This window comes from Carcharodon carcharias, chromosome 11 (genome assembly GCF_017639515.1).
Source record: "Carcharodon carcharias isolate sCarCar2 chromosome 11, sCarCar2.pri, whole genome shotgun sequence".
NCBI classification, from domain to species: domain Eukaryota; kingdom Metazoa; phylum Chordata; class Chondrichthyes; order Lamniformes; family Lamnidae; genus Carcharodon; species Carcharodon carcharias.
This window is the reverse complement of record NC_054477.1, coordinates 28,442,057-28,466,818: the sequence shown is the minus strand read 5'-3', so window position 1 is coordinate 28,466,818 and position 24,762 is coordinate 28,442,057. Positions and strand designations below refer to the sequence as shown.

The following is a 24,762-nucleotide window of genomic DNA, read 5'->3' as shown; positions in this document are numbered from 1 at the left end:
CATTCAGTCCGGAAGGCTGTAAAGTGCCTAGTTGGAAGATGAGGTGCTGTTCCTCCAGTTTGCGTTAAGTTTCATTGGAACAATGCAGCAAGCCAAGGACAGCCATGTGGGCAAGAGAGCAGGGTGAAGTGTTAAAATGGCAAGCGACAGGGTGGTCTGGGTCATTCTCGCTGACAGACCGAAGGTGTTCTGCAAAGCGGTCGCCCAGTCTGCATTTGGTCTCTCCAATGTAGAGGAAACCGCATTGGGAGCAATGAATGCAGTAGACTAAGTTGGGGAATTGCAAGTGAAATGCTGCTTCACTTGAAAGGAGTGTTTGGGCCCTTGGACGGTGGGGAAAGAGGAAGTGAAGGAGCAGGTGTTACATATTTTGCGTATGCATGGGGAGGTGCCGTAGGTGGGGGTTGAGGTGTAGGGGGTGATGGAGGAGTGGACCAGGGTGTCACAGAGGGAAGGATCCCTACGGAATGCCGCTGCCGCCGAGGTGGGGGGGGGTGTGCAGGGAAGATGTGTTTGGTGTGGCATCATGCTGGAGTTGGTGGAGGATGATCCTTTGAATACAGAGGCTGGTGGGGTGATAAGTGAGGACAAGGGGGACCCTATCATGTTTCTGGGAGGGAGGAGAAGGCGTGAGGGTGGATGAGCTGGACACGGTTGAGGGCCCGGTCAACAACCATGGGTGGAAAACCTCGGTTAAGGAAGAAGGAGGATATGTCAGAGGAACTGTTTTTGAAGGTAGCATCATCGGAACAGATGTGACGGGAGGCGAAGGAACTGAGAGAATGGGATGGAGTCCTTACAGGAAGCGGGGAGTGAGGAGCTGTAGTCGAGGTAGCTGTGGGAGTCGGTAGGCTTGTAATGGATATTGGTGGACAGTCTATCACCAGAAATTGAGACAGAGAGTTCAAGGAAGGGAAGGAAATTGTCAGAGATGGACCATGTGAAAATGACAGAGGGGTGGAGATTGGAAGCAAAATTAATAAGTTTTTCCAGGTCCAGGCGAGAGCATGAAGCAGCACCAAAGTAATCATCAATGTACTGGAGAAAGAGTTGTGGGAGGGGGCCGGAGTAGGACTGGAACAAGGAATGTTCCACATATCCCATAAAGAGACAGGCATAGTTGGGACCCATGTGGGTACCCATAGCCACACCTTTTATTTGGAGGAAGTGAGAGGAGTTGAAGGAGAAATTGTTCAATGTGAGAATAAGTTCAGCCAGACGGAGGAGAATAGTGGTGGATGGGGATTGTTCAAGCCTCTGTTCGAGGAAGAAGCTGAGAGTCCTCAGACCATCCTGGTGGTGGATGGAGGTGTAGAGGGATTGGACGTCCATGGTGAAGAGGAGGCAGTTGGGGCCAGGGAACTGGAAATTGTTGATATGATTTAGGTTGTCAGAGGCATCATGGGTGTAGGTGGGAAGGGACTGGACAAGGGGAGAGAGAAGGGAGTCAAGATAACGAGAAATGAGTTCCGTGGGGCAGGAACAGGCTGACACGATCGGTCTGCTGGGACAGTCCTGTTTGTGGATTTTGGGTAGGAGGTAGAAGCGGGCCGTCCAAGGTTGGGCAACTATCAGGTTGGAAGCTGTGCGAGGAAGATCCCCAGAGGAGATGAGGTCAGTGACAGTCCTGGAAACAATGGCTTGATGTTCAGTGGTGGGGTCATGGTCCAGGGAGAGATAGGAGGAAGTGTCTGCGAGTTGGCGCTCAGCCTCCACGAGGTAGAGGTCAGTGCGCCAGACAACAACAGCACCACCCTTGTCAGCGGTTTTGATGACAATGTTAGGGGACCTCAGGGAACGGAGTGCAGTAAGTTCAGAGAGAGACAGGTTAGAATGGGTGAGAGGAGCAGAGAAATTGAGACGACTAATGCCACGCCGAAATCGTCTCAGGCTGATCTGACGGCTCTCAGCTTCTTCCTCGAACAGAAGCCCGAACAATCCCCATCCACTATTACTCTCCTCTGTCTGGCTGAACTTGTTCTCACACTGAACAATTTCTCCTTCAACTCCTCTCACTTCCTCCAAATAAAAGGTGTGGCTATAGGTACCCGCATCGGTCCCATCTATGCCTGTCTCTTTATAGGGTATGTGGAACATTCCTCGTTCCGGTCCTACTCCGGCCCCCTTCCACAACTCATTCTCCAGTACATCGATGATTACTTCGGTGCTGCTTCATGCTCGTCTGGACCTGGAAAAATTTATTAATTTTGCTTCCAATCTCCACCCCTCCATCATTTTCACATGGTCCATCTCTGACACTTCCCTTCCTTGACCTGTCTCAATTTCTGGTGATAGATTGTCCAACAATATCCATTACAAGCCTACCGACTCCCACAGCTACCTCGAATACAGCTCCTCACTCCCCGCTTCCTGTAAGGACTCCATCCCATTCTCTCAGTTCCTTTGCATCTGTTCACATGATGCTACCTTCAAAAACAGTTCCTCTGACATGTCCTTCTTCTTCCTTAACCGAGGTTTTCCACCCACGGTTGTTGACCGGGCCCTCAACCGCGTCCGGCCCATCTCCCGCTCATCCTCACGCCTTCTCCTCCCTCCCAGAAACATGGTATGGTCCCCTTGACCTCACTTACCCCACCAGCCTCCGCATTCAAAGGATCATCCTCTGCCATTTCCGCCAACTCCAGCATGATGTCACCACCAAACACATCTTCCCTTCACCTCCCCTGGTGGCATTCCGTAGGGATCGTTCCCTCAGTGACACCCTGGTCCACTCCTGCATCACCCCCTACTCCTCAACCACCACCTACGGCACCTCCCCATACATACGCAAAATATGCAACACCTGCCCCTTCACTTCCCCTCTCCACACTGCCCAAGGGCCCAAACACTTCTTTCAAGTGAAGCAACATTTCACTTGCATTTCCCCCAACTTAGTCTACTGTATCCGTTGCTCCCAATGCGGTTTCCTCTACATTGGAGAGGCCAAACGCAGACTGGGCGACCGCTTTGCAGAACACCTTCGGTCTGTCCACAAGAATGACCCAGACCTCCCTGTCACTTGCCATTTTAACACTCCACCCTGCTCTCTTGCCCACATGTCTGTCCTTGGCTTGCTGCATTGCTCCAGTGAAGCTTAACGCAAACTGGAGGAACAGCACCTCATCTTCCGACTAGGCACTTTACAGCCTTCCGGACTGAATATTGAGTTCAACAACTTTAGATCTTGAACTCCTCCTCCATCCCCACCCCCTTTCCGTTTCTTCCCTCTCCCTTTTGTTTTTGCCAATAATTTATATAGATTTTTCTTTTCCCACCTATTTCCATTATTTTTAAATCTATACCTTTTATGCCCTTTTAGTCTTATTTCACCCCCCCCCCCATTAGAGCTATCTGTACCTTGCGTGTCTTGCCATCCATTCTTAATTAGCACATTCTTTTAGATAATATCACCCACCTTCAATGCCTCTTTGTTTTCTTTGTCTGTGACATCTTTTGATTATCTGCTCCTATCACTGCTTGCTTGTGCCTACAACCACCCCCCCCCCACTTCTCTCCCCCCACCTTAAACCAGCTTATAGTTCACCCCTCTCCTATTTTTACTTAGTTCTGTTGAAGATTCATGAGGACTCGAAACGTCAACTTTGCTCTTCTCTGCCGATGCTGCCAGACCTGCTGAGTCTTTCCAGGTATTTCTGTTTTTGTTTTGGATTTCCAGCATCCGCAGTTTTTTGTTTTTATCTCTGGTTTCCTTGCCCATGTTTGACCTGGTGCCATGAGACTTCATGGGTCCAGGACTTAATTGCCAATTTCTGTACATTCAGATATGTATTACTCCAATTTTCCAATCAAGCCCAAATTATTTTTAAAAAGTACTGTATACACCTTCAGCTCAAAATTAGTTAAATTTTACGTTCTGAACTGATGGGTTTATGTCAACCCCATTAGGTCCTTGCACAGTAAGCAAAGGATTAATAACTTGCATGTACATAGTGCGTTTTGATAGGAAAATGTCCCAAGGTGCTTCACAGGGACTCAATTAGACAAAAAAATTGACATAACCACTGGATGTATACACTGTGCATGCACAGTCATACTTAAACAGTAATGGTGGGGAGGGTGTTAGTGGGGGAAAGAGATACTCAGACATTGATTAACCCACAGATGTGAAATTCCATATTAAAGGTTTGCTGTATTCTACATACATATTTTAACATTCAATAATTACAGCTATTGGTTCAAAAGGAATAAAGACAAAATGCTGAAGACAGTCAGTACATCTGGCAGCATTTGCGGCGAGAGAGAGAGAGACACAGACAGACGAGTTAATAATTCAGGCTGATGATCTTTTACCAGTTTTGATGAAAGATCATTAACCTGAAGCATTAACTCTGGCTCACTCTTCACAAACCCTGCCAGATGCTGAGTATTTTCAGCATTCGGTTTTAATTTCAGATTTCCAACATTTGCAGTGTTTTGCTATTGGGTTTCTATAAGATTTTTATCCTGAGACATGTCCTTGTTGCCGGATGTTCTGTCCTCAGTGAATAGGCTTTGCAATGTTGTGATGAGTGCACTCTTGTGTACAAAGAAACAGGTCCTTTAAGCTAAAACCTTAAGGTAAGCCAAAGAAAAAAAGACGACAATGAATCTAATCTAGAGCACCAATTTACTTACTAAATATTTGTATGATAAGGAAGTGCACCACAAAGGAGTGTAAGACATTGGTTTGAGTGCACACTTCACACTCCCAAGTTACTAATCTTCCAACATCAGAATAAAGCACACAAGACTATCCAGGAATGCGCAACTGAAAGCAGTCCTGCTCTTCTCTCTGATACAGTTCTCTATCGCTTCTGCCCTGTTATAGAATCAGAATGGTGATTACAAGCACAAGAGGCAGCCATTTGGCCTGTCATGTCTATGCGGATCTCTGCAAGAGCAATTCACCTAGTGCTATCCCTTCCCCGCAGTCTTGCAGATTTTTTCTCTTCAGATAGCAATCAATTCTCTTTCAAACAACATGCTTGAATCTGCTTCCACCACACCCTCAGGTTGTGTAGTCCAGATCCTAACCACTTTAATTTCATGTCGCCATTGCTTCTTTTGCCTATTACCTTAAATCTGTGCCCTCTGGTTCTCAATCCTTCCACCAATGGAAAGTTTTACCTTGTATCTACTCTGTCCAGACCCCTCATGATTTTGAATACTTCTATCAGATCTCAAGTTTCTCTTCTCCAAGCAGAGCAGCTCCAGCTTCTCCAAGCTCAATGAAGTTCCTCACCTCAGAATCACACTCATGAATCTTTTCTGCATGCTCTCTAAAGCCTTCACATCCTCCGAGTGTGGTGCCCAGAACTGGACACAATAGTCCAGTTGAGGCTGAACCAGTGTTTTTGTTTCTCACAAGGGTACAAAAGCAAGGAAGTTATGCCCCTATTTATATTAACCGTGCTCTCATCCTGCCTTGTCACCTTCAAATGATAGTCCCCAAGGTCCCTCCGGACCCTGTTTAGAATTGCGCACTATTTTATAGTGCCTCTCCCCGTTTTTCCTACCAAACTAAATCACTTCACACTTGTTCACCTTTGTTGCTGCTTTCTATTTCTCTTCCTGTGTTTCACCAGGTCCCATCATCACCCTCTTTGGCCTTGCACTGTGAAACCTTTCATCATTTATTTTCTCCTGTCTTTCACCTGATCACAGGCCACTTTCACTTTTATTAAAATTCAATCACAGGATGTGGGCTTCACTAGCTGGGCCAACATTTATTGCTCATCCCTAGTTGCCCTCGAGAAAGTGGTAGTGATGAGCTGCTGCCTTGAACTACTGCAGTTCATGTGGTGTAGGTACACCCACAGTGCTGTTAGGAAGAGTGTTCCAGGATTCTGACCCAGTGAATAACGGTGATAAATTTCCAAGTCAGAGTAATAAGTGCACCGGAGGGGGAATTCCAGGTAGTGGTGTTCCCATCTATCTGCTGCCCTAGTCCTTCTAGATGGTAGAGGTCATGAGTTTGGAAGGTGCTGTCGAAAGAGCTTTGGTGAATTCTGCAGTGCATCTTGTAGATGGTACACACTGCTGCTGTGTGCCAGTGCTGGAGGGAGTGAATGTTTGTGGATGTGGTGCCAATCAAGCAGGCTGCTGTGTCCTGGATGGTGTCAAGCTTCTTGGGTGTTGTGGGAGCTGCACTCATCCAGGCAAGTGCAGAGTATTCCATCACGCTCCTGACTTGTGCCTTGTAGATGGTGGACAGGCTTGGGGGGGGCGGTTAGGAGGGGAGTTACTTGTCCCATGATCCCTAACCTCTGTACCTCTGTCCTGCTCTTGTGGCCAGTATTTATATCGCTAGCCCAGTTAAGCTTCTGATCAATGGTAACCCCTAGGATGTTGATAGTGGGGGATTCAGTGATGGTAATGCCATTGAACATCAAGCAGCGACAATTGGATTCTCTTGTTGGAGATGATCATTGTTTGACAATTGTGTGGCACGGCTGTTACTTGCCACTAGTCAGCCCAAGCCTGGATACTGTCCAGGTCTTGCTAATTTGGACATGGACTCAAAACTTGCTACATTGGTAATTTTTCCCAGTTAGGATGAAAGGTCACAGGCCTGAAATGTTTCAGTTTACCATTTTGTGTTATTGTTAAAACAGACAAATGCTATTGTTGCAAATATGCTAGCCCCCACCGCCCCCCACCAAACTAAGAAACACAATTTAAACCTAGTCAGCTTGCACCATGTGACCACAACATCATAAAGCAAGTTAACTTCAAACAAAACTGAACTCAGCAAACATGAAATCTACAGCCAAATACCCTACATCATTTTAACCCAGTCAATACCTGTAATCTCTAGATGGGAAAACGCGCTGAATTGAGCAAGAGCAGTCTGCCACATAATATTTAAATCAGAAATCCCTTGGCACACCACGTGGAGAAGCACAATACCCCAAAATTAAGTCAGATTTTCAGACACAATTCCAATTTCAGTCTTAGTGGGGTAAGCGAGGGAATACACCAGGCACATGCAAGTACTTTCACCCAATTTTAAAAAGTTAGAAGATATTTGAGAGCAGTCTGCCTTATCAAATATTTCCTAGCAGCGGGTTCAAAAAGCTATAATCGACAAGAATCCCTAGAACAGTTCCATTTTCTCACTGTCGGAAACTGAACAGAAATTTCAAAGTGAAATGAGAAAGAGGAGGAATAAAATATTACTTCAACAGCACTTTTTCTTCAAAAGGCTGTATGTCCAGTAAGATTTTTACATCACCAGAAGCATATTCAGATTAAATGGAGATGTAAAATATGGACAAAAATCAGGACTGAATAGTATGAAGCTTCTGCAGCATTTTAAAAAGATCAGCTATTAATTTTGCACCAATGTTATCTTGTAACAAGTGAATATTTTCCTGTTGCAATACTTTTATTGCTTCTCTTCCTCATATACAATTCCCATACCTTGTTGAAACTGGCAGTACATAGCCAGCTTGCCCTACAGCTTGTGGATGGTTTAAATTCTTGGTCCAGCAGTTATCCTGCAGGGCAGGTGGTCTATTGCAGACTGTTATTTGGCACAGGCTTCAACTCTAGAACGCTCTGTACCAAATATCAAGTTCAAATTAGTTATTTTTCATTTGTTTTATTTCTCTCAGCAAGGTTGACAAAATGACCACTAACATAGGATAATTAGATTATAGGTGCTGTACACAGGGCAAATGAAAGAAAAGTCTTCTATGATTTTGAAGTGCTTACATATTCTATTTAAATAATTTCATTTACAAAGCAGAATTTAGTTCATTTTCCCAAATTATCCCATACAAACAACAATTTACAATGACCATTTGACCAATGAACTGAGCAAGGCCAACAAGGCAAAGTTCAAGGTTAGCAGTCTAAAGTACAGCTAGTGTTTCGCAAGTTAACTTGCGATAGTAATTCACTAATCAGAGCTTTATAATTCTCAAATAGTGGAGATACTCAAGATAGAAAGTAAACCCAGTAACTATGGAGAATGTTTTTATACAAGACTATTATTATATATGTGCATATTTAAAGTTTTGTGAAAGCAGAATAGTCATTCAAAATCAAGAAATTTGTTAATCCTGGTGCTAATTTTGTTTACGACCATGACAGGAGAGCATTAAGTCCCACTCAGTTATATTTATGTCCACCTGAGAGTGAGTCATACTCTCAGCACCAAAATGTCAGCCAAGATTGCGTGCTTAAGTCTTGGAATGGAGCTTGAACCCATGAGCCAGCAGGCTCAGAGGCAAGTGCTACCACAGAGCCAAAGCCATTCAGATGACATTCAATTAGAATGCTGATAAGACCATAAGACACAGGAGCAGAAATTAGACCAATCGGCCCATTGAGTCTGCTCCACCATTCAATCATGGCTGATAAGTTTCTCAACCCCATTGTCCCGCCTTCTCCCCGTAACCTTTGATCCCCTTACCAATCAAGAACCTATCTATAACAAAAACAGAATTACCTGGAAAAACTCAGCAGGTCTGGCAGCATCGGCGGAGAAGAAAAGAGTTGACCTGCTGAGTTTTTCCAGGTAATTCTGTTTTTGTTTTGGATTTCCAGTATCCGCAGTTTTTTTGTTTTTAAGAACCTATCTATCTCAGTCTTAAATACACTCAATGACCTGGCCTCCACAGCCTTCTGTGGCAATGAATTCCATTGATTCACCACTCTCTGGCTAAAGAAGTTTCTCTTCATCACTGTTCTAAAAGGTCTTCCCTTTACTCTGAGGCTGTGCCCTCGGGTCCTAGTCTCTCCTACTAATGGAAACAAATTCCCCATGTCCACTCTATCCAGGCCTTTCAGTATTCTCTAAGTTTCAATCAGAGACCCCCTCATCCTCCTAAACTCCATCAAATATAGAGATGAGAGAGATATAGTAATTTTATATTTTACTCAGTCAAATTCATTCTTGACTGGAATTGACATGGGTTAAGTCTACATATCAAAATTTAGTGGAAGTTCTTCCTGGCATATACAAAGTAAAAACTAAATTTTACATTAAAATAGTTCTGCTGGGCTAAGCACACCTCCACAAAGTTCCAGTTCAACCTCTTATGTTACTTTCTCATTCTGCACTAATCTCATTTCCCCAGCTTGTATTTTCCCCATTGTTATTGGCGCCTCGAGCAGTACTAAGTTATTATGGCTTTAATACACTGCACAGTAGAGAGAAAGTTAGCCAGTAATGTGTAGTGTCCATTTATGTTCTAGCAGTTTTATCTTTGGATTCATCTTGCTGCCATTGAGCACAGCTTTCCACACTGGAGAGCCATGCACAGCACTTCAAATAAAAACACAAACCATAGAAAGAAAATGGAAGATATAGTGTAGCATGGCTATAGCTCAAATCGTATTAGCACCCAAGCTGGTTAGTTAAGTTCGCCATCAGACTAGCCCTAGTCCAGAGTACTGGAGGCATAACTCACCATATACCCAGGCATCCAGGGCCATGAGTTAATTTGTTTTAATAAAGCAGCAAGTACCTGTAAAATAAAGCATGTTAGGAATTTCTATGGCCCAAGTTTCCTGCCAATCTGAAGCAAATGAGATATACAAGACTACACAAGTACCCTGAGACAATGTGACCCTTTTCTGAAAGCATGAGGTAAGTTTCTTTAGCTTTGAGTAATAAATTCATCTTTTAATCCACAGCCACAACTGGACACCACAAACAAATAATTGCAGGTAATGTTAATTAAAAAACAAATAAAAAAAAGAGGCACACCACTGAAGAACTTTTCCAGCACAATCTAAGAATGTTCCATCACAGAACCTGTCCATTTGACCCATCATGTCTGCATCAGCATTCTTTGCCACATTTAGTCAACTTCTCTAGTCCTGTTTTTCCCTCATTCCACTTAGCATTCCTGTTTCTAAATCAGTTTTACAGATTATTTCAATGTCATGGAATCAATAGCTTGTGGGAAGATTGTACATTTTCTTGAGTTTGTGCACAAAACAAAATAATTCTAACCTCGCAATTAACTCATATTAAAATTATGCCCTTTCATTATGAACTCACTGACCAATGGAAATAACTATCATACACACAATCAAAACCCATAGTTTCAAGACTTCCATTGGTATACTTCAACCTTCTCAACTCCAGTAAAGGACTAGGCCTATAATTGAACCTTGAATTTTAAGTGACATCCAAGTGAATCCATGCTGTTTCCCTGATGCTTTAACATTTATTTAAAGAGTGCTGCTATAACTGTACACGGTACACCATTTGTGACAAGGTCTTGTACAAATTCAACATCAGCTTTTTGTGTATTCTATGCCCCTACATATAAATCCCAAAAGATTCTGGTTTTTTTTTGGTCTATCTACTTGCACTGCCATGTTTAATGACTTGAGCATCTTCACACCAACATGGCTGTTCTATTTTAAATCTTGCCATTAAAAAGTATAGCCCTTTCTTTGATTTTCAGTTCCATATTACTTTGCATTATAGTACATCTTCAATACTTCGAGCCTATCCATGTCTTCCTACAGTCTTTAACACATCACCATACAATTTTTTCCCTTGATTCTTAATCCAAATTATTTACATACATAAAATACCTGTGCCACTGCCCACAGTCAGTTGAAGTTTCTTTTATATAATATGCATGGTGACAGTTTGGAGAGATGCTTCAGAAACTCCATTCACCAACTGCCAGAGCCTGCACCTATTTTGTTACTTATAGAATCGACATAGTAACATTGCCCTTAAATTACATGTGCTATTATCTTTACCATAAGATTGGTGCTTTGCAAAAACATCAATGCATTTCTTTTATCTATCCACTGATTTTTCTCTCTCAATCCCTTCTTTCTTTCCCCCTCTATTTTGCTCTCGCTGTTGTACATGATCTGACATTGAATTAACTATTCTAAGTTACACTTCCTGGTTTAAACACCGCACCTCAGTAAGGATTCTTCAACATGATTGGTTAAGGAGAGGCATCACTGTTTCCCCAGTTAACACAGGTGTCAGATCCCCTGTAGAGGGTGCTGTGCTGTTTGGCTCTCCGATAACCATAAACTCCAATGCAAAAGCCCACAGAGTCTGTGGGCTAATTCAAATGTAATGAATGGATAGAATTGTTCCTGCGCCACTGAGTGGAAAATCCTGCCCCATATTGACCACAGGGCAAGGAAATTCCAATGTTTAGGGTTTCAATGATAAAATGTTCAGCAGAGATGTATAATAATTGCTTATACCCAGCCCCACCCATATTCAGCCCTTTTCAATAACTTTTTTCCTTTTTGTAAACTATTTGCTAACATTTAAAATGTGCCTCAGGATCAAAACTGTCTGCCTAAGACACGTATTTCTGTCCAAGTTTTATTATTTAAATGTTTTGGATTCATTTGAGTGCTATTTGGCAGGATGGAAGACAAGACATTTTACTGGGGAAATGACCAAAACTTGTGTCTCAATTGCATTTTGAGTTTTTGTTTTATGTACTTGTACCCAACAATGCTTCTACATTCTGTCAACTTTTTTTGTAACTTAGCCTTCAAAATTACCTGTCGCCCCAGTTATACAATTAACGTATGATATCATATCTATCAACCACCATCTTCACATAGCATATTGAATCTACAGCGACCCCTTTAAACAGTCAATAAATATCAAAAATAACTGTTGCGCACAAGGTGTCTTTCATATTACCCAAATGAAAAGAGGCAAAAATGACAACGTAAAGAAAACGTAGGATGCCCCTATTTTGACAAGTCACCTGAACTTTGCTCATTATTTTAAAGTCTTCAATGTGTTACTAGCTTATTCCAAGCCCTGGGTTGTGTATCTATCATGTGCAAAAAAAATTCTGCAACTCCTTAAAACTCAACAACTTTCATCTATAACTTTCAATTTCAGTTGATCCCATTCTATCAGCAGTAGTCAGTATGAGTAATTTGCAACAACAACACTAGCTGATAACGTTATGCAATTACATAATATCCCTTCTGGACAAAGGGACTGAACCACCCCACAGTTTGGGGGGGGGTGGGGAGCATTTCAAGTTTTTGTTTCATGCCTCTATATTTTCTTGATGTTTGAAAACCACATACATTAAAAACACAGGAAGAGGCCTTTCAATGCAGCCACCTAATTTAATATCTTTCCACATTTTTCTTTCCCAAATTCTTATCCAAAATACTGAAGTGTTGAACATCCGTTCAGGACAAAGGCTGTGCATCGCATCATGGACAACTAAAATCAATACCAGCATGTACCGAGAACTTTGCTGACAGATGCATTGGGCAAGTGTTAATGTTCCTGTAGTAGCAGTTCTGCATGCAAAATTACAAGAGTAAACACAAAACTACACCACTTTAGAAAATATAGGTTATTGTATGCTGTTGTCATTTAACGCAGGATACACAAAAAATATCTTGTCAACCAAAATATTAATCTAGGCATGAACTGGGGCAACAGCTAACAGCAGACAGTGTAAGGAAAGTTGAGGGATTTTCAAAATCAAGTGTAAATGCTGGATTACATTAACATGCCACTAAGTTATCTTTAGTGTGCAAGTACATTGTAACTGACCACACTAGCAGTTTGCATTCAGAATTGGTGGAAATACCATCTAACCTCCCAAAATTGCAGTAAAACCATTCATTTCACTTCGCTCTATGGGTAAATAAAAAATATAACAGCGCCCTATCTAAAACAAACAAGTTTTATGTAATATCAGGTCCCAGATGAACAGTGCAATAATTTTGCAAAGTTAAAAAACAAAAAAGTACTATGATACTTAGGAACATTAAAAATTGCTTTTTTTCCCTCTGGTTTTGTTCCTGAACTCTTGGGAATATGCCCACTCTAGTGAACTAGAATAGAATTTGTGCAACCTTATTTCTGCTTTCTCATTCTTTAAATGTGTAACTTCCGAATTGAAGAGGAAATCAGTAGTTTATTTCAACACTATTCAAAGCAGAACCATCAGTTTCGAGAACGTTTACTTCTATATACACATTTCACAATGCAGATTTGTTCAGTAGTACACCTTCAAAATATAGGCAGTAAATTCATCTGGTTTTCAGACATTCCCCATGAAAAAGATTTTTCCCAAATAATTTACTTTGCAGAAGAAGAATACAAAGGGGAAAAAAAGAATGTTGACTATGTGATGACCATGATAAGTGAAACAGGGCGTCTCAAGTGTTGTGAAATGTCTTCAGCCGACTTCTTTATACATAAAAAAAGGTCGATTATTAAAATCTAAAAACTACTTCAACACTACAATAACTGTAGATTGAAAAGAAAGACATCTTAAGTATCTTTGGTTACCAGCAAGTATTAAAGCAGGGATTTTAAAAAATATTTGCACTCAGAATCTGGTCATTGCAGTCAAGGCTTCATTTATGATTCATTCCTTGTTACCCCAAGAAGGTGGACCTTCCTGAAGTTGAGTTATGACAATTTGAAGTTTGGAGTATTTTTGCAGTAATGGCACTCACCACCAAGCACACTATCATAGTGAAGATTGGTTCTCCCAATAATATAAAACTGTAGGTTACGACTGGTATTCCATTGTTCCAACATGTCTTTTTAACTCTACTTTTCTAATAATAAAAATCTTTCACGGCACCAATTTTATCTGCTTTGGGAAAAATAAACAAACACACTGTTGGCTTCTTCTGGCTAAGTGTAACATTTCACCACCTCTTGAAATTCAAATTACTCTGGTTTATCTAAAAATGCAAATTTTCCCTCTACACCTCACATTCTAAAACTCCAGCCATGTTTACCTATTTAAAATTTCACACCTAGCTTCTCTGGATACATCAAAGCCTTCAGGCCAGCTGCCTTTAATTCAATTAAGTCTCTCTCACACAAACACGGACACTATTCCTACCTTATAATAATTTTCATAATGTTATTGACATTTATTGTATTTTCCTGACAGTAGCAAGAGTAAACCTGATTACTTACTGTGTCAGCTGATGAAGTCCAAGTAAGTTTTTCATCAACAATGCATAAAATGGAACTGTGTGTTGCATAATGCAATGAATTACAATCTAGGTGCTGTTTATGTGACCAGAGGACAACACATTCAGGGATTTATTTATTTATGCCACTTTGGAATGCAAAAGGAACATATTTACATATCTGCAGTGAGCTTGAAGAAACCTACAAGTAGCACTGTCTCTGAGCATATCTCAAAATTCCTTCCAAGGTTTTGGCGGTGGAAGAGGGAAAGAGGAGAGAGTGTAATCTGTAGCTGAATATGAACAAAGCGTCTGCTAGGATGCGTTAAAAGACGACATTCAACTTAACCTTTACCTTCAATGCGTTTTTTGAAGCATTCATTCAAGGTGCTGTAATAAAATATAGAAAATAGAAACCAGCAGCATGTAAACCCAGTTACAATGATTCGCAGGAGGAATCAAAGTACACATGAAGAAATCATATCTGGACAGTAGATGTAATGGGTATATTTGACAAAGTGGTCAGTTCTCACATCAGTGTCCTATACATCATATACCAATTGTTCCCAAGTCTGAAAAAGTGCCACCAGAGAGTAAGTGTGCTGTTCTGAATTCTATCTACTTCTGACAGACTGTAAAAGGAGCCACACAAACCACGAGATCCTAAATTTGATCTAGCTCCATGCTGAGTTAGCTGACCTCAGCTGGAGCAATGCAAGAGAACTGGAAAACAGGCTAGGTTACAATTTGAGCTCTCTCCAGATATGCACTCATATCCAATGAGAAAGGCAGTCTCCTTAGGCAAGCCCTTGTTCCCTAACAAACCAAAATGTTGCTTTATGCACAAATTAATCTGGAATGTTTTGGTTTTACCATAAAAGTATAATTGAAAAGAGCACCAAGTCATAGTTTATGGTTAGATTCTCTCCAACTGATAAACATTTGGCAGACCACATCTCAAGTTAAAAATTTTGATAAATGTTCCATAGTTAACAGAAACAAACAGCGGATTGTTAATTTACAAAACTTCACTTAACTCACAGTATCCCTTTTAAATCACATACTTGCATTATATAGGGTCTTTCATGACCTCAGCAAGTCCCAAAGTGCTTTCTAATCAATGAAGTAATTTGTACGCAAATTGCATGCTTCCTTTCCTACACTGTGACAGTAAATACAATACAAAGATCCCGCATAAGGCTGTTACATAGCAACTGGATTTTTAAAATAGTGTTGGTTGAAGGATAAGTGTCGGCCAGGACACCAGGAAGAACTTAGTCTTCAAAAGAGTGTCACAATTCTTTTAGAACCACTGAGCATAAATTGGCTCCTACGTTTCCTACAATATAACAGTGACTCCTTTTAAAAAAAAACTTTTGATTGCAAGTGTTGAGAGATATCAATGCCAATTTTCTTTTCCCTTCATGTGAAAAATGGCACTTCTGACAGCACACTCACATCTGTCAGCTTATATTATGTCCTTGAGGGGGACTTGAATCCACAATCAGTAATAGTTTTGAGAGCCAGCAATAACTTTCACAACAAGTGTCTTCGATGAAACTCATGACTGTTTTCTTGTACAGCTACTTTACTATTGTGACCCAATAGTGGCAGACATAGAATTATTGCTGTGCACTTGCAGGGACAATGAGTTTAGGGTCAAAATGTTTGGTGACAAATGCTGCTTCTCTATTCACTCCACTTGACAGGAAGTGGTTCCATTTAAGGAAATGGAATTGTTGAATACACAAACATAGAATAGTTTGCCTGACTGTATTATCACTTTCACAAGCTCCCACCTTCTCATTACAGATTTCCATCATACATATGTATGCAACAAAACAATTGAATTATTAAAAAAAATTTGCATTTCTCCACATCAGTAGAGCTCCATGAAATAATTGTTATATTAACTTCAAATCCTGTCCCCAGAAATTGCTGTAAAAAAAAGTTAAAGTTTAACTGATCTAATCTCCCTGATACACTGCATTATTGAGTTTTGAACAGCCCCATATACACAAACTGACACACCTTTGTTCTCAAGCCCTCAGTCAAAACAAACTGAAATCTGCACAATAAAAGACTTTTAAAAAGGAAACCAAACACCATATAATTCTGACTATTGGCATCACTAGTTTATTATACAATTAACTCCTCAACCAAATCAATATTAGCAGACACCCTGTTCAGTTCACTTTGAAAAAACAAAATCATAAAAAATATAAAAGGTTGGCTTACTGTTCGTGGAAATCCAACATTGGTGGTTCAAACCGGATGGGTCTGCAGTTGCCCCGATGGAAGGAGGCACTGAAAGAGAGAGAAAGCTTCTGTAACAGCAGCAACACAGTAACATACATGTCTGTTCTTGTGGAAATACAGCATATATTTCCTTTCCTTCGCTTTCTTGTATGAAAAACACCCAGGCCAAACAGTTATTGTTGCACAGACCTAGAAGAACATGTTCAACCGGTCTAGGCTTGTCACATTGCTTGTACTCCCCAATGCTTTCCTGCCTCTTCTCTGCCAACCAATTAAAATAAAGGTTTTATGAACACTCCCTTTCTCAATGATATATGATTAAAATTTTTGTTTTTATGCTATGAATGTAAATTTAAGGAAACAACTTCCTAGAAACAATCAAAACCAAGTCAAAAAAAGTTTAGCAACAGAATTTTTAAAAATTACTAGGATTAAGGAATTATGCTACAGAAAAACATGTGCATTTGTATTTCATCCCTACAGGTGCTTTATAGACAAGAGGGAAAAAAAAGTTAAAAAATTTTGTCAGGTCATGATGAGAATTCGAAGTGTCTGGAATCTTGATCAAAAAAGAATTGAGAAGCTTTTTAAAAAGGAGACAGGAGTAAAAGAGGCAGAGTTATAGGAAAGCAATTGGGCTGCTACTGTACTTCAACTCTGCTACTAAGGGGGGTGGAGGGAATGGAGGACACACAATAAGCTATAGCTAACTGACTGAAGGGCGCAAATGGGTGGTTGTAGAAATGAGGTGGGGTGAGGCCAAAAATCCTAAATTCAGCATGTCAGGAGTCAGGGAACCACCACTGGTCAGTGACAATGGGGAGAGTCAGACATGAATAACAGGGCACTGTTGACCTGTGAACAGGTTTATGAAGGGCAGAAGATCAGCAACTACCAGTGAGGAGAATGTGGAACTTCTATGCAAGAGATCCAATAACAGACTTCATAATCAAAAGTGTATTCTGAAAACAAACTTGGTAGCTGGAGTCAAGAACAATTGCTGGGCTTTTGACAGCACTCCGGTCATTTAATTTGGGTCAGAGGTCAGTGCGGATAGGATATCAGGTAAGTGACACCTCCCTTGCCCCACCACCAGCTCCCCGCCAAAATGAGGTATCAATAACCCACTACTGAATAGTTTTCTCCCAGCCTCCAATTAAAAAAATTAACTACTTGTTACAAGACAAAAAGGTGCAAGATTTAGAGGAAGTTTTGCACGTTGAAATCAGGACTAATGGGACAACTGGCCTAAAGCTACAGGATCCAGAGCCGATTCTAACAAGCAGAGAACTTAGAGAATGCCTTTCCCCAGAATACATCTGCATTAGGTGCCAGAGTACAGTCACTAAAGTGCAAAATTGCTGAGCTTGAAGTCCTAATTCCCACTGTCCACAAAAGGAATTCATAGAATGGTAACAGCACGGAAAATATGAGACCATTCAGCTGGTCAGACCCATGCCACTTCTGAGCAACTCAGCCAGTCCCACACTTTTGCTCCAGTTGTTGGTCACTCCACAAAAGTGAGGCAAATAGTCAAAGTTCATGCCATCATCCATCAGCTAAACTGTTTTAGATAGCCACAAGGAGGACAAAAATTGTTTTGGGGAGACAAGACCAATGTTAGCATCATGGCAAGAGAGGCTATAGAAAATGGCGATAGCAGAAGTTGCAAAGATGACAAAAAGGTAGCAGAGAATTCTACAATCAACACTGAAGATAGCATACTCTGCAGCTATCGTGGAGAGTCACATGGGTGAAATACTTCATGTCTCAACTAAGCAAACTTCTGAAAGTCAAAAAAGTTCTTAAAAATCAATTATTTTACATGATTTAAACTTTGCCAATTGGGAAGTTTTTTTTCAAAAATAGATGAATACGCCTGCAATATTTTAGAGGTCCTGAAGTTCTGTTCTTGGTTGCTTGCCCACTCTGTTACTTTGAATTGAATATATAGTTTTAATATGAGCAGTTCCCCATCCTACAACTCCTTTCCAAGTCACTGTAGCCAAATCCAACTCAAACTGAAATTACTGGTCGGAGGTAACATTATCTTAAAATTGGTTATAACTGTTGCGCAATGTTTAGATTCGTTTCTCGCCTTTAACGGGGCAAAGTCTTTGGGCAAGTCCACCTTAATTACCTAACCAGAATAATCACTGATGCTAGTAAGCACTTGGATGACATACGCAACTAAGTTCTATCATGCATTAGCAGACTCAAATCTGTTTGCCATTGGCAGAAGAAATGGTAGAATTTTAAGAAATTTAGGAAATTTTTCTCTACTCATTCAAAATGGAGTAAAAAGGTACCATAAAAACAGGATTTCAGAAATACAAAGCAGCACAAAAGTGCAGTCATTAGGTGTTTTTCTTGCATCCAAGGTGAGTGACTATTACTCGTGAGCAAAGGAAACCATTCATCCTGGCCACCATATAAGAGTATTAAGCACTTCTAAACCAGGTACAGCACTGGTAGATGTAAAGCAAAGCTCTTTCTACTCTAACAATGTGCTTTAAATCCAACTTTAGCAATACCCAATCCATCACCACTAAACTTTCACCCATTCTGATGGCTATCGAACATTGCCAATTATGAATGCTGCATATTATGGATCATTGCCTATTAGGTACTAGGCCAAGTCTTTCCAAATCACCTCAAATCAGCATCAAAAGCCTGTTTTACACAATTATTTTGGCTGGATAATGCCAACTTCCAGATATAAAAGGATAATCTCCCAAAATTCACCAAGTCCCTCAAGTGCTTTCATGGGCTTGTTCAGTTTAGATTTGACTATTCCATTCAAAGTACTAAACACCCATTGATAATAGTTCAAATTTACTCACAGTAACTATTTTAATACATGATAAAAAATACTCACCAGTGACTAAACAGAATCATTCATGAGAATGTGGATAAATTGATCAAAAGCATTTCATTTGTTAAAGTAAATAAAATTACTGTCCAGTTCAATGATGATCAAGACTGTCACCAATTTACAAAACTTACAAGTCTCAGCTGAGTTTATAAAAAGCATGAGTTTGACCCCATTCTGCTCAACATACTACAATGGAGAACAGAAATGCTGAACTATAGCAACCAGAAATAAGACATTCTAGCCAATTATTTTACAAAATCACATGAAGCATGGGCAGAAGCTCAGATGAACAGAAACAAGGTCTCAACTACTTCACTAGATGGTAGTGCTTAAGGAGACTGTAGAGTTAAATATTTAGCAAATTCAAGGTTTCTTGAGAAAGGAAGCAGAGAGAATCACAGGACTAATTTTTTAAACTTGGCGGCCAGTCAGGCTAACAGGAAAATAGGGGGCTGAGTAAAGGCGATCATATATATTATCAAGTGCATGAATCTCACATTTAATATAAACAAAAACATTGTTGCAATTACCATTGCAAAGCAATGTACAAATGTGATAATAGTAATTACATAAAATTGCAATTGATTAAATAAAGTATTAATATGAAGTTTGTAAAGTACCTTACCCTATCTAGCCATGTAGTAATGAACAGTAATTATTATACTTTAAAATTAGATTTTTCTCATGAACAAGCCAAATTATGTTTTTTTTTTTTTAAAAAAAACCTCCAGATTTGTGGTTTAATGTTGGGAGATTTCAGCCATTGAAGCAGCCACTGGAACATTTTTTGTATCATGTGATGACATATATGGCCACAAATAAGATTAAGATATCTTAATCTTAAAGTATATATGGATCTTTTCTCTCCTAAACCATGCTTGCAAAACAATTAACACCTACACTTGAACAAGCAATATACATCAGGGACCAGTTAGTTACTGAAAGTTAAAAACATTCATAGTGGTTGATATAACACTTGCTCTGCACCCTATGTATAATTTACTTAAACAGCGCTATTGTTTATTTTTAGTACACCACCCCTGCCCTGGGAAGTGCATCTTCCATGTAACTTTAACCCTGAACTCTATAAGAGGGAGAAGTCTTCAAATCTCAGTTTATTTAACATTTCCTTCACCTTACAATTCAGCCTTCAAAGCTATACAGATGAGTGTGTGCGATAACCTAAAGTTTGCATTTCATTGCTTCCCTTAATTTTCACTTACTGGTGTGGCAATGTTTTACCACATTTCCTCCCTCAAGATAAATGACCTCACTCCTAGTAAAGTGCTCGGTTAAGTGGTTTTGTCAAGGTCTTCAGTCCTCCTAAGACAAGAATGAGTGACCAGTGTACTGAAACACTTGAGTATTTACAACCTATTCTGCCCCTGGAGAGTATGACTTGTTAACAATTACACTCTTACAAGGCCCTTTCATAGTGGTCCAGCTACCGACAAATGTACAATTCCGAGCTTCTCAAATGTAAATCAGCCAAAGCTCAGATAGGTAGGTGACAGTCAAACAGACCTACAAATCTGTTGAAGGTCTATCCTGCATTTAAATATGAAGGTGCTGGTCTCCCACATTTGAATAATCATAAAGGTGATTTAACAAGTTCCTAAAGCTCACCAAAAGGTAGGAGTGCCTCATCAGATGCGGTCTTTTTACTTTTAAAAATACAACATTGTTGCAATGAGCCCATCGCACAGTGTACTCAAGCGACTCAGGAGGCACAGCATTTGGAAGCAACTTCAGAAACTGGACTGATTCCTGCCCAATTTTAATCACAGTTAATGGATTGAATTACCAAAACCTCCATTAAACCTTTTTGAGTTTATCAGAGACAAAATAGTGCAGGGAAGAGAGTGCAAATTTGAAGATGAGGACATTGCTCCTTTTTCAGATGCTTTGTGACATTCATTATATACAATGCTCATCTAACGAAATGACTCCAAAACATTGTCTAATCTAGCAGAAATAGAAGCAATTGTTTGAGATTAATTTGCCAAGATGTAAAAAAAATAGCTCAAGATAACCTGATTGTTAATAAAATCATCACAGCAAAATTCAAGTAAAATATTGCACTCTTTCACTCAGCAAGCTTTAATGTTATAGCTTTGTCAAGTCCGACGGTACTTTGAGCAGACCAGACTATAACTGCATATTATACTTTTACATTTTGTTCAAATTTCCATTTGCTACTTTTGCATTCCACTCAAAATTTTCCACAAGTCAGGGGGAGGTCCATAAAGTGCAAAATTAATCAAAACTGCATCACTGATCTGTAAGGAGCAGTTCGATAATACATTCAAAATAGTGACAAGTGCTGTTGATGCTTCCAGAGGCAAGTACTCACCGTTTACACTAGAGTTGCTTCTTATGGCAGATCTCTGCAATCACAGGCAACTTTGAAAATTGAGCATAAAATTAGGAAGACTCCTGGTTACTGCATAGAAACCAAAGTGACATTCCCAATGATCCTGTGCGATGATTTTCAGATCAGCGGAATTTGTCACACAAAAGGAGTAAAACCTTATTAGGATCCAGATGGATAAATACCACTAAATAATTCCAAACATTAATATATTTATGAAATCAGTAATTAAAATACACGTCAAACAAGTGCAAACTGTGTACTTGCATCCTTAAATTCTTCTTTTCTAGTACTCCCCCACCCAAGTTATCTAATGCCACAAGCCTCAGTATCACCTCATTAAGTTACACTAATCATGGAATTAAACGATGAATGATGTAGCACAGGTCATTCAGTCCAGCAGGCCTGTGTTGGCTCCTTAGCTAGAGCTATCCAATTAGTCCCACTCACCTGCTCTTTCCCCAGTTTTGAAAAAAAATATGGTTCCCTTGAAGCATTTAACCAATTCCCTCCTGAATGTTATTTAATTAGCTTGCTGAGTTTAAAAAAAAGTTCTCTCATGTCATCTCTGGTTCTTTTACAAAATAGAGTGTCCTCTTGTTGCCAAAACCTCTGCCACTACAAATGGTTTCTCCTTTTTCACTCTGATGTACACTGCTTTTTTAAAAAAATAAAATTAGTTTAGCTACCATCGAAAATGCAGATTAACCAGTCATTCAACTCTTTGCGCCTGGTAAGTCTAATGCTACAAACATTATTCCACAGTACAGTCAATTTTACTGGAGGAGAGACTTGCATTTAGAAAATGAGAAGGTTTTGACAAAGATGTATCACGTAATTAAAGCTAACTAAAAACAAATTTGAATCACAAACTGGTGAAAATTAAGTTTGAATTAGCAGCTTGGAGCTGTGGCGGTCAAGCATCAATTGCGCTTTTGATTATATATTGATCTGAACTTGGGTATACAGGCATAGTTTCAAAGTTTGCAGATAACATGCATTGGAAAGTAGTAAAACCGCAAGAAGGATATTAGTAGACCTTTGGAGGGCATAGGCTGGTGAAGTAACACGTGGCAGATGAGCTAATGCCAAAGCTTGAAGTGAATCATTTTGGTAGGGAAAATGAGGAAATATAAACTAAATGATACAGTTCTGAAGGTGGGTGCAAGTACAGAGGCCTGAGGATGTGGGTACAGTTTTGAAGGTGGCAGAGCATGTTGAAAAATGTGCACAAGGGCCCTTGGTTTTATAAGTACAACATAACATTCAAAAGCAAGAATGTTGTGCTAAATCTTTGTAAAACACCATTCAGACCCCAGCTGGGGCACTGTATCCAATTCTGGGAGCCCTAACTTTAGGAAGGATGTTAAGGCATTGGAGAGGGTGCAGAGATGGTTTGCTGGAATGGTATCAAGGATGTGGAGAGAATAGAGAAGCTGAGATTGTTCTCTTTGGAGCAAAGAAGGCAAAGGGGAGATTTGAAATCCAAATCATGAATGGTTTTGATGGAATAATGAGAAACTGCTTCCAAAGACTTAAAAGGCCAGGAGCCAGGGGGTACAAATTTAAGATAATTGGCAAAAAAAATCCAAGGCGGCATGCAGAAAAATGTTGTGCACTGAGTTTTCATCTGGAATGCACTGCCTGAAATGGTGGTGGAAGCAGATTTAATAGGAATTTGATAAATACTTGACAGGGAAAATGTTGCACAACTATGGAAAAAGAGCCGGGGCACTGGAATAATTGGATAGCTCTAAGAGCTAGCACAGACACACTTGCCAAATGGCCACCTCCTCCTGTGCTGCATCATTCTATGATTCTGTTCGAATGAAAAGTTAATTTTTTTTAAAAAAAACACTGAATGCAGGTTGTGAACGTTTCTTTTGCTGGTTTTACAAATACTTTCGTAATAGTAAGATGTCAGTTTAATTAAACATTGTCTGCTTCTCTCGTAAAAAAAATTGTAGCTTGAGGGAATTTGTACATATGTTGATTATTGGGGTAGATTCAGCAAAATGTGATCTTGGCAGCAATAATATAATTTCTTTTAAAATAGATTAGTCCTCATACTTCCTCTACCCCTGCCAGTTTGAATTTCAATGAATGGGGGAGGTCAGAGAGTGTTAGTCCTCTATTTATGAACCAGCTGCAAAGAAAGATACAAGGACCTCATGTTTTAAATTCTTTGTTCACAATTTAGATGGTTTGTTTTTTCCAACTCCAGAAGAATTTGACATGGTGTACAAGTCACATAATCCTTTTTAAGTTCTGAATTTCCTATGTATCTGCAAAATGAACACAAACTAAATAACAGTTTTAAAAATGCAAAAAGTAGCACGATGCCTCAGAACATTAGAAATTTTCATTCTCTAAATCTGTTTGTGGTCATATTGAAGACATGAGATGTTGGTCTTAAAAGTTTTAAAAATGGCTTTTTGTCACTAGTTTGCATAGTTACTGGAGCCCAGGTTTCTGCAAAGCAGATGTTTTACTTGCTTTGAAAAAAATAGAAACTACTGAAAGTAGATTTTAAATTAGCTGTAATCTTCAGAGTAATCATTACACTTAAATTATTCAGCTTGCAGATGTCTTTTTTTGAGAAGTAGTGAAAGTTTGAATGTTTAACACCTGTTGCACTTAAAATAGCTTTAAAAAGTATATAAATTAATTCTGTATTTTGACTTGACATTGAAATTTCAAATGGATTGAAATTACAGTTTGATGCCAAAACATGTTGACTTCTGATAAATTATTTCATGTATTTTTGTTTTTTAAACTTGGTTCCATTTTGAAGAGAACTAGTTTTTATCCCAAAGTAATTGCCTGGTGCAGCTATGAGAGATTTGCATTAGCTCTAATATTGTCTTATAGATTTGCCACAATTACACTTGTGGGAAGCTGAATAATAATAAATTCAGTAACAAGTAAGTATGGCAGCATGTGCACTGAGGTGCTCTCTCATTGGGTAAACTAATCTTTCCATGAGCAACTTTAATTTTAGATTTAGAAGTATAATCTACTTCTAGGATTTCATGGTATCTCCTAATATTGGTTCACAATTTTGATTGTTTTTCTAGCAGAATGGTGCTACTTGCATGAAGCAAATTATGGTTAGCCTTTTTAATTTTTAGGGCAAAATCCAATTAACATCTGCAAAACGGCTATCCTTCAGATAAGACATTAAAACAAACTCTTACTGTCTACAAAAGCAAAAATACTGCAGATGCTGGAAATCAGAAATAAAGACAAATGCTGGAAATACTCAGCAGGCAGCATCTGTGGAGAGAAGTAAAGCTGATGCTTCAGGTCAATGATCGTGATAAAGGGTCATGGA

At 39.6% G+C, this 24,762-nt stretch overlaps 1 protein-coding gene across 4 annotated transcripts in view; it reads right to left on the bottom strand.

Moving 5' to 3' along the window:
• The window catches only part of tmem131 (transmembrane protein 131), a 182,007-nt gene that overhangs the window by 82,928 nt on the left and 74,317 nt on the right, over window positions 1-24,762 (bottom strand). For all 4 annotated transcript variants that reach the window (XM_041198868.1, XM_041198870.1, XM_041198869.1 and 1 more), the window contains one exon: window positions 16,162-16,230. In XM_041198868.1, the coding sequence (XP_041054802.1) occupies window positions 16,162-16,230 (69 nt within the window). The remainder of the gene's footprint in view (window positions 1-16,161; window positions 16,231-24,762) is intronic.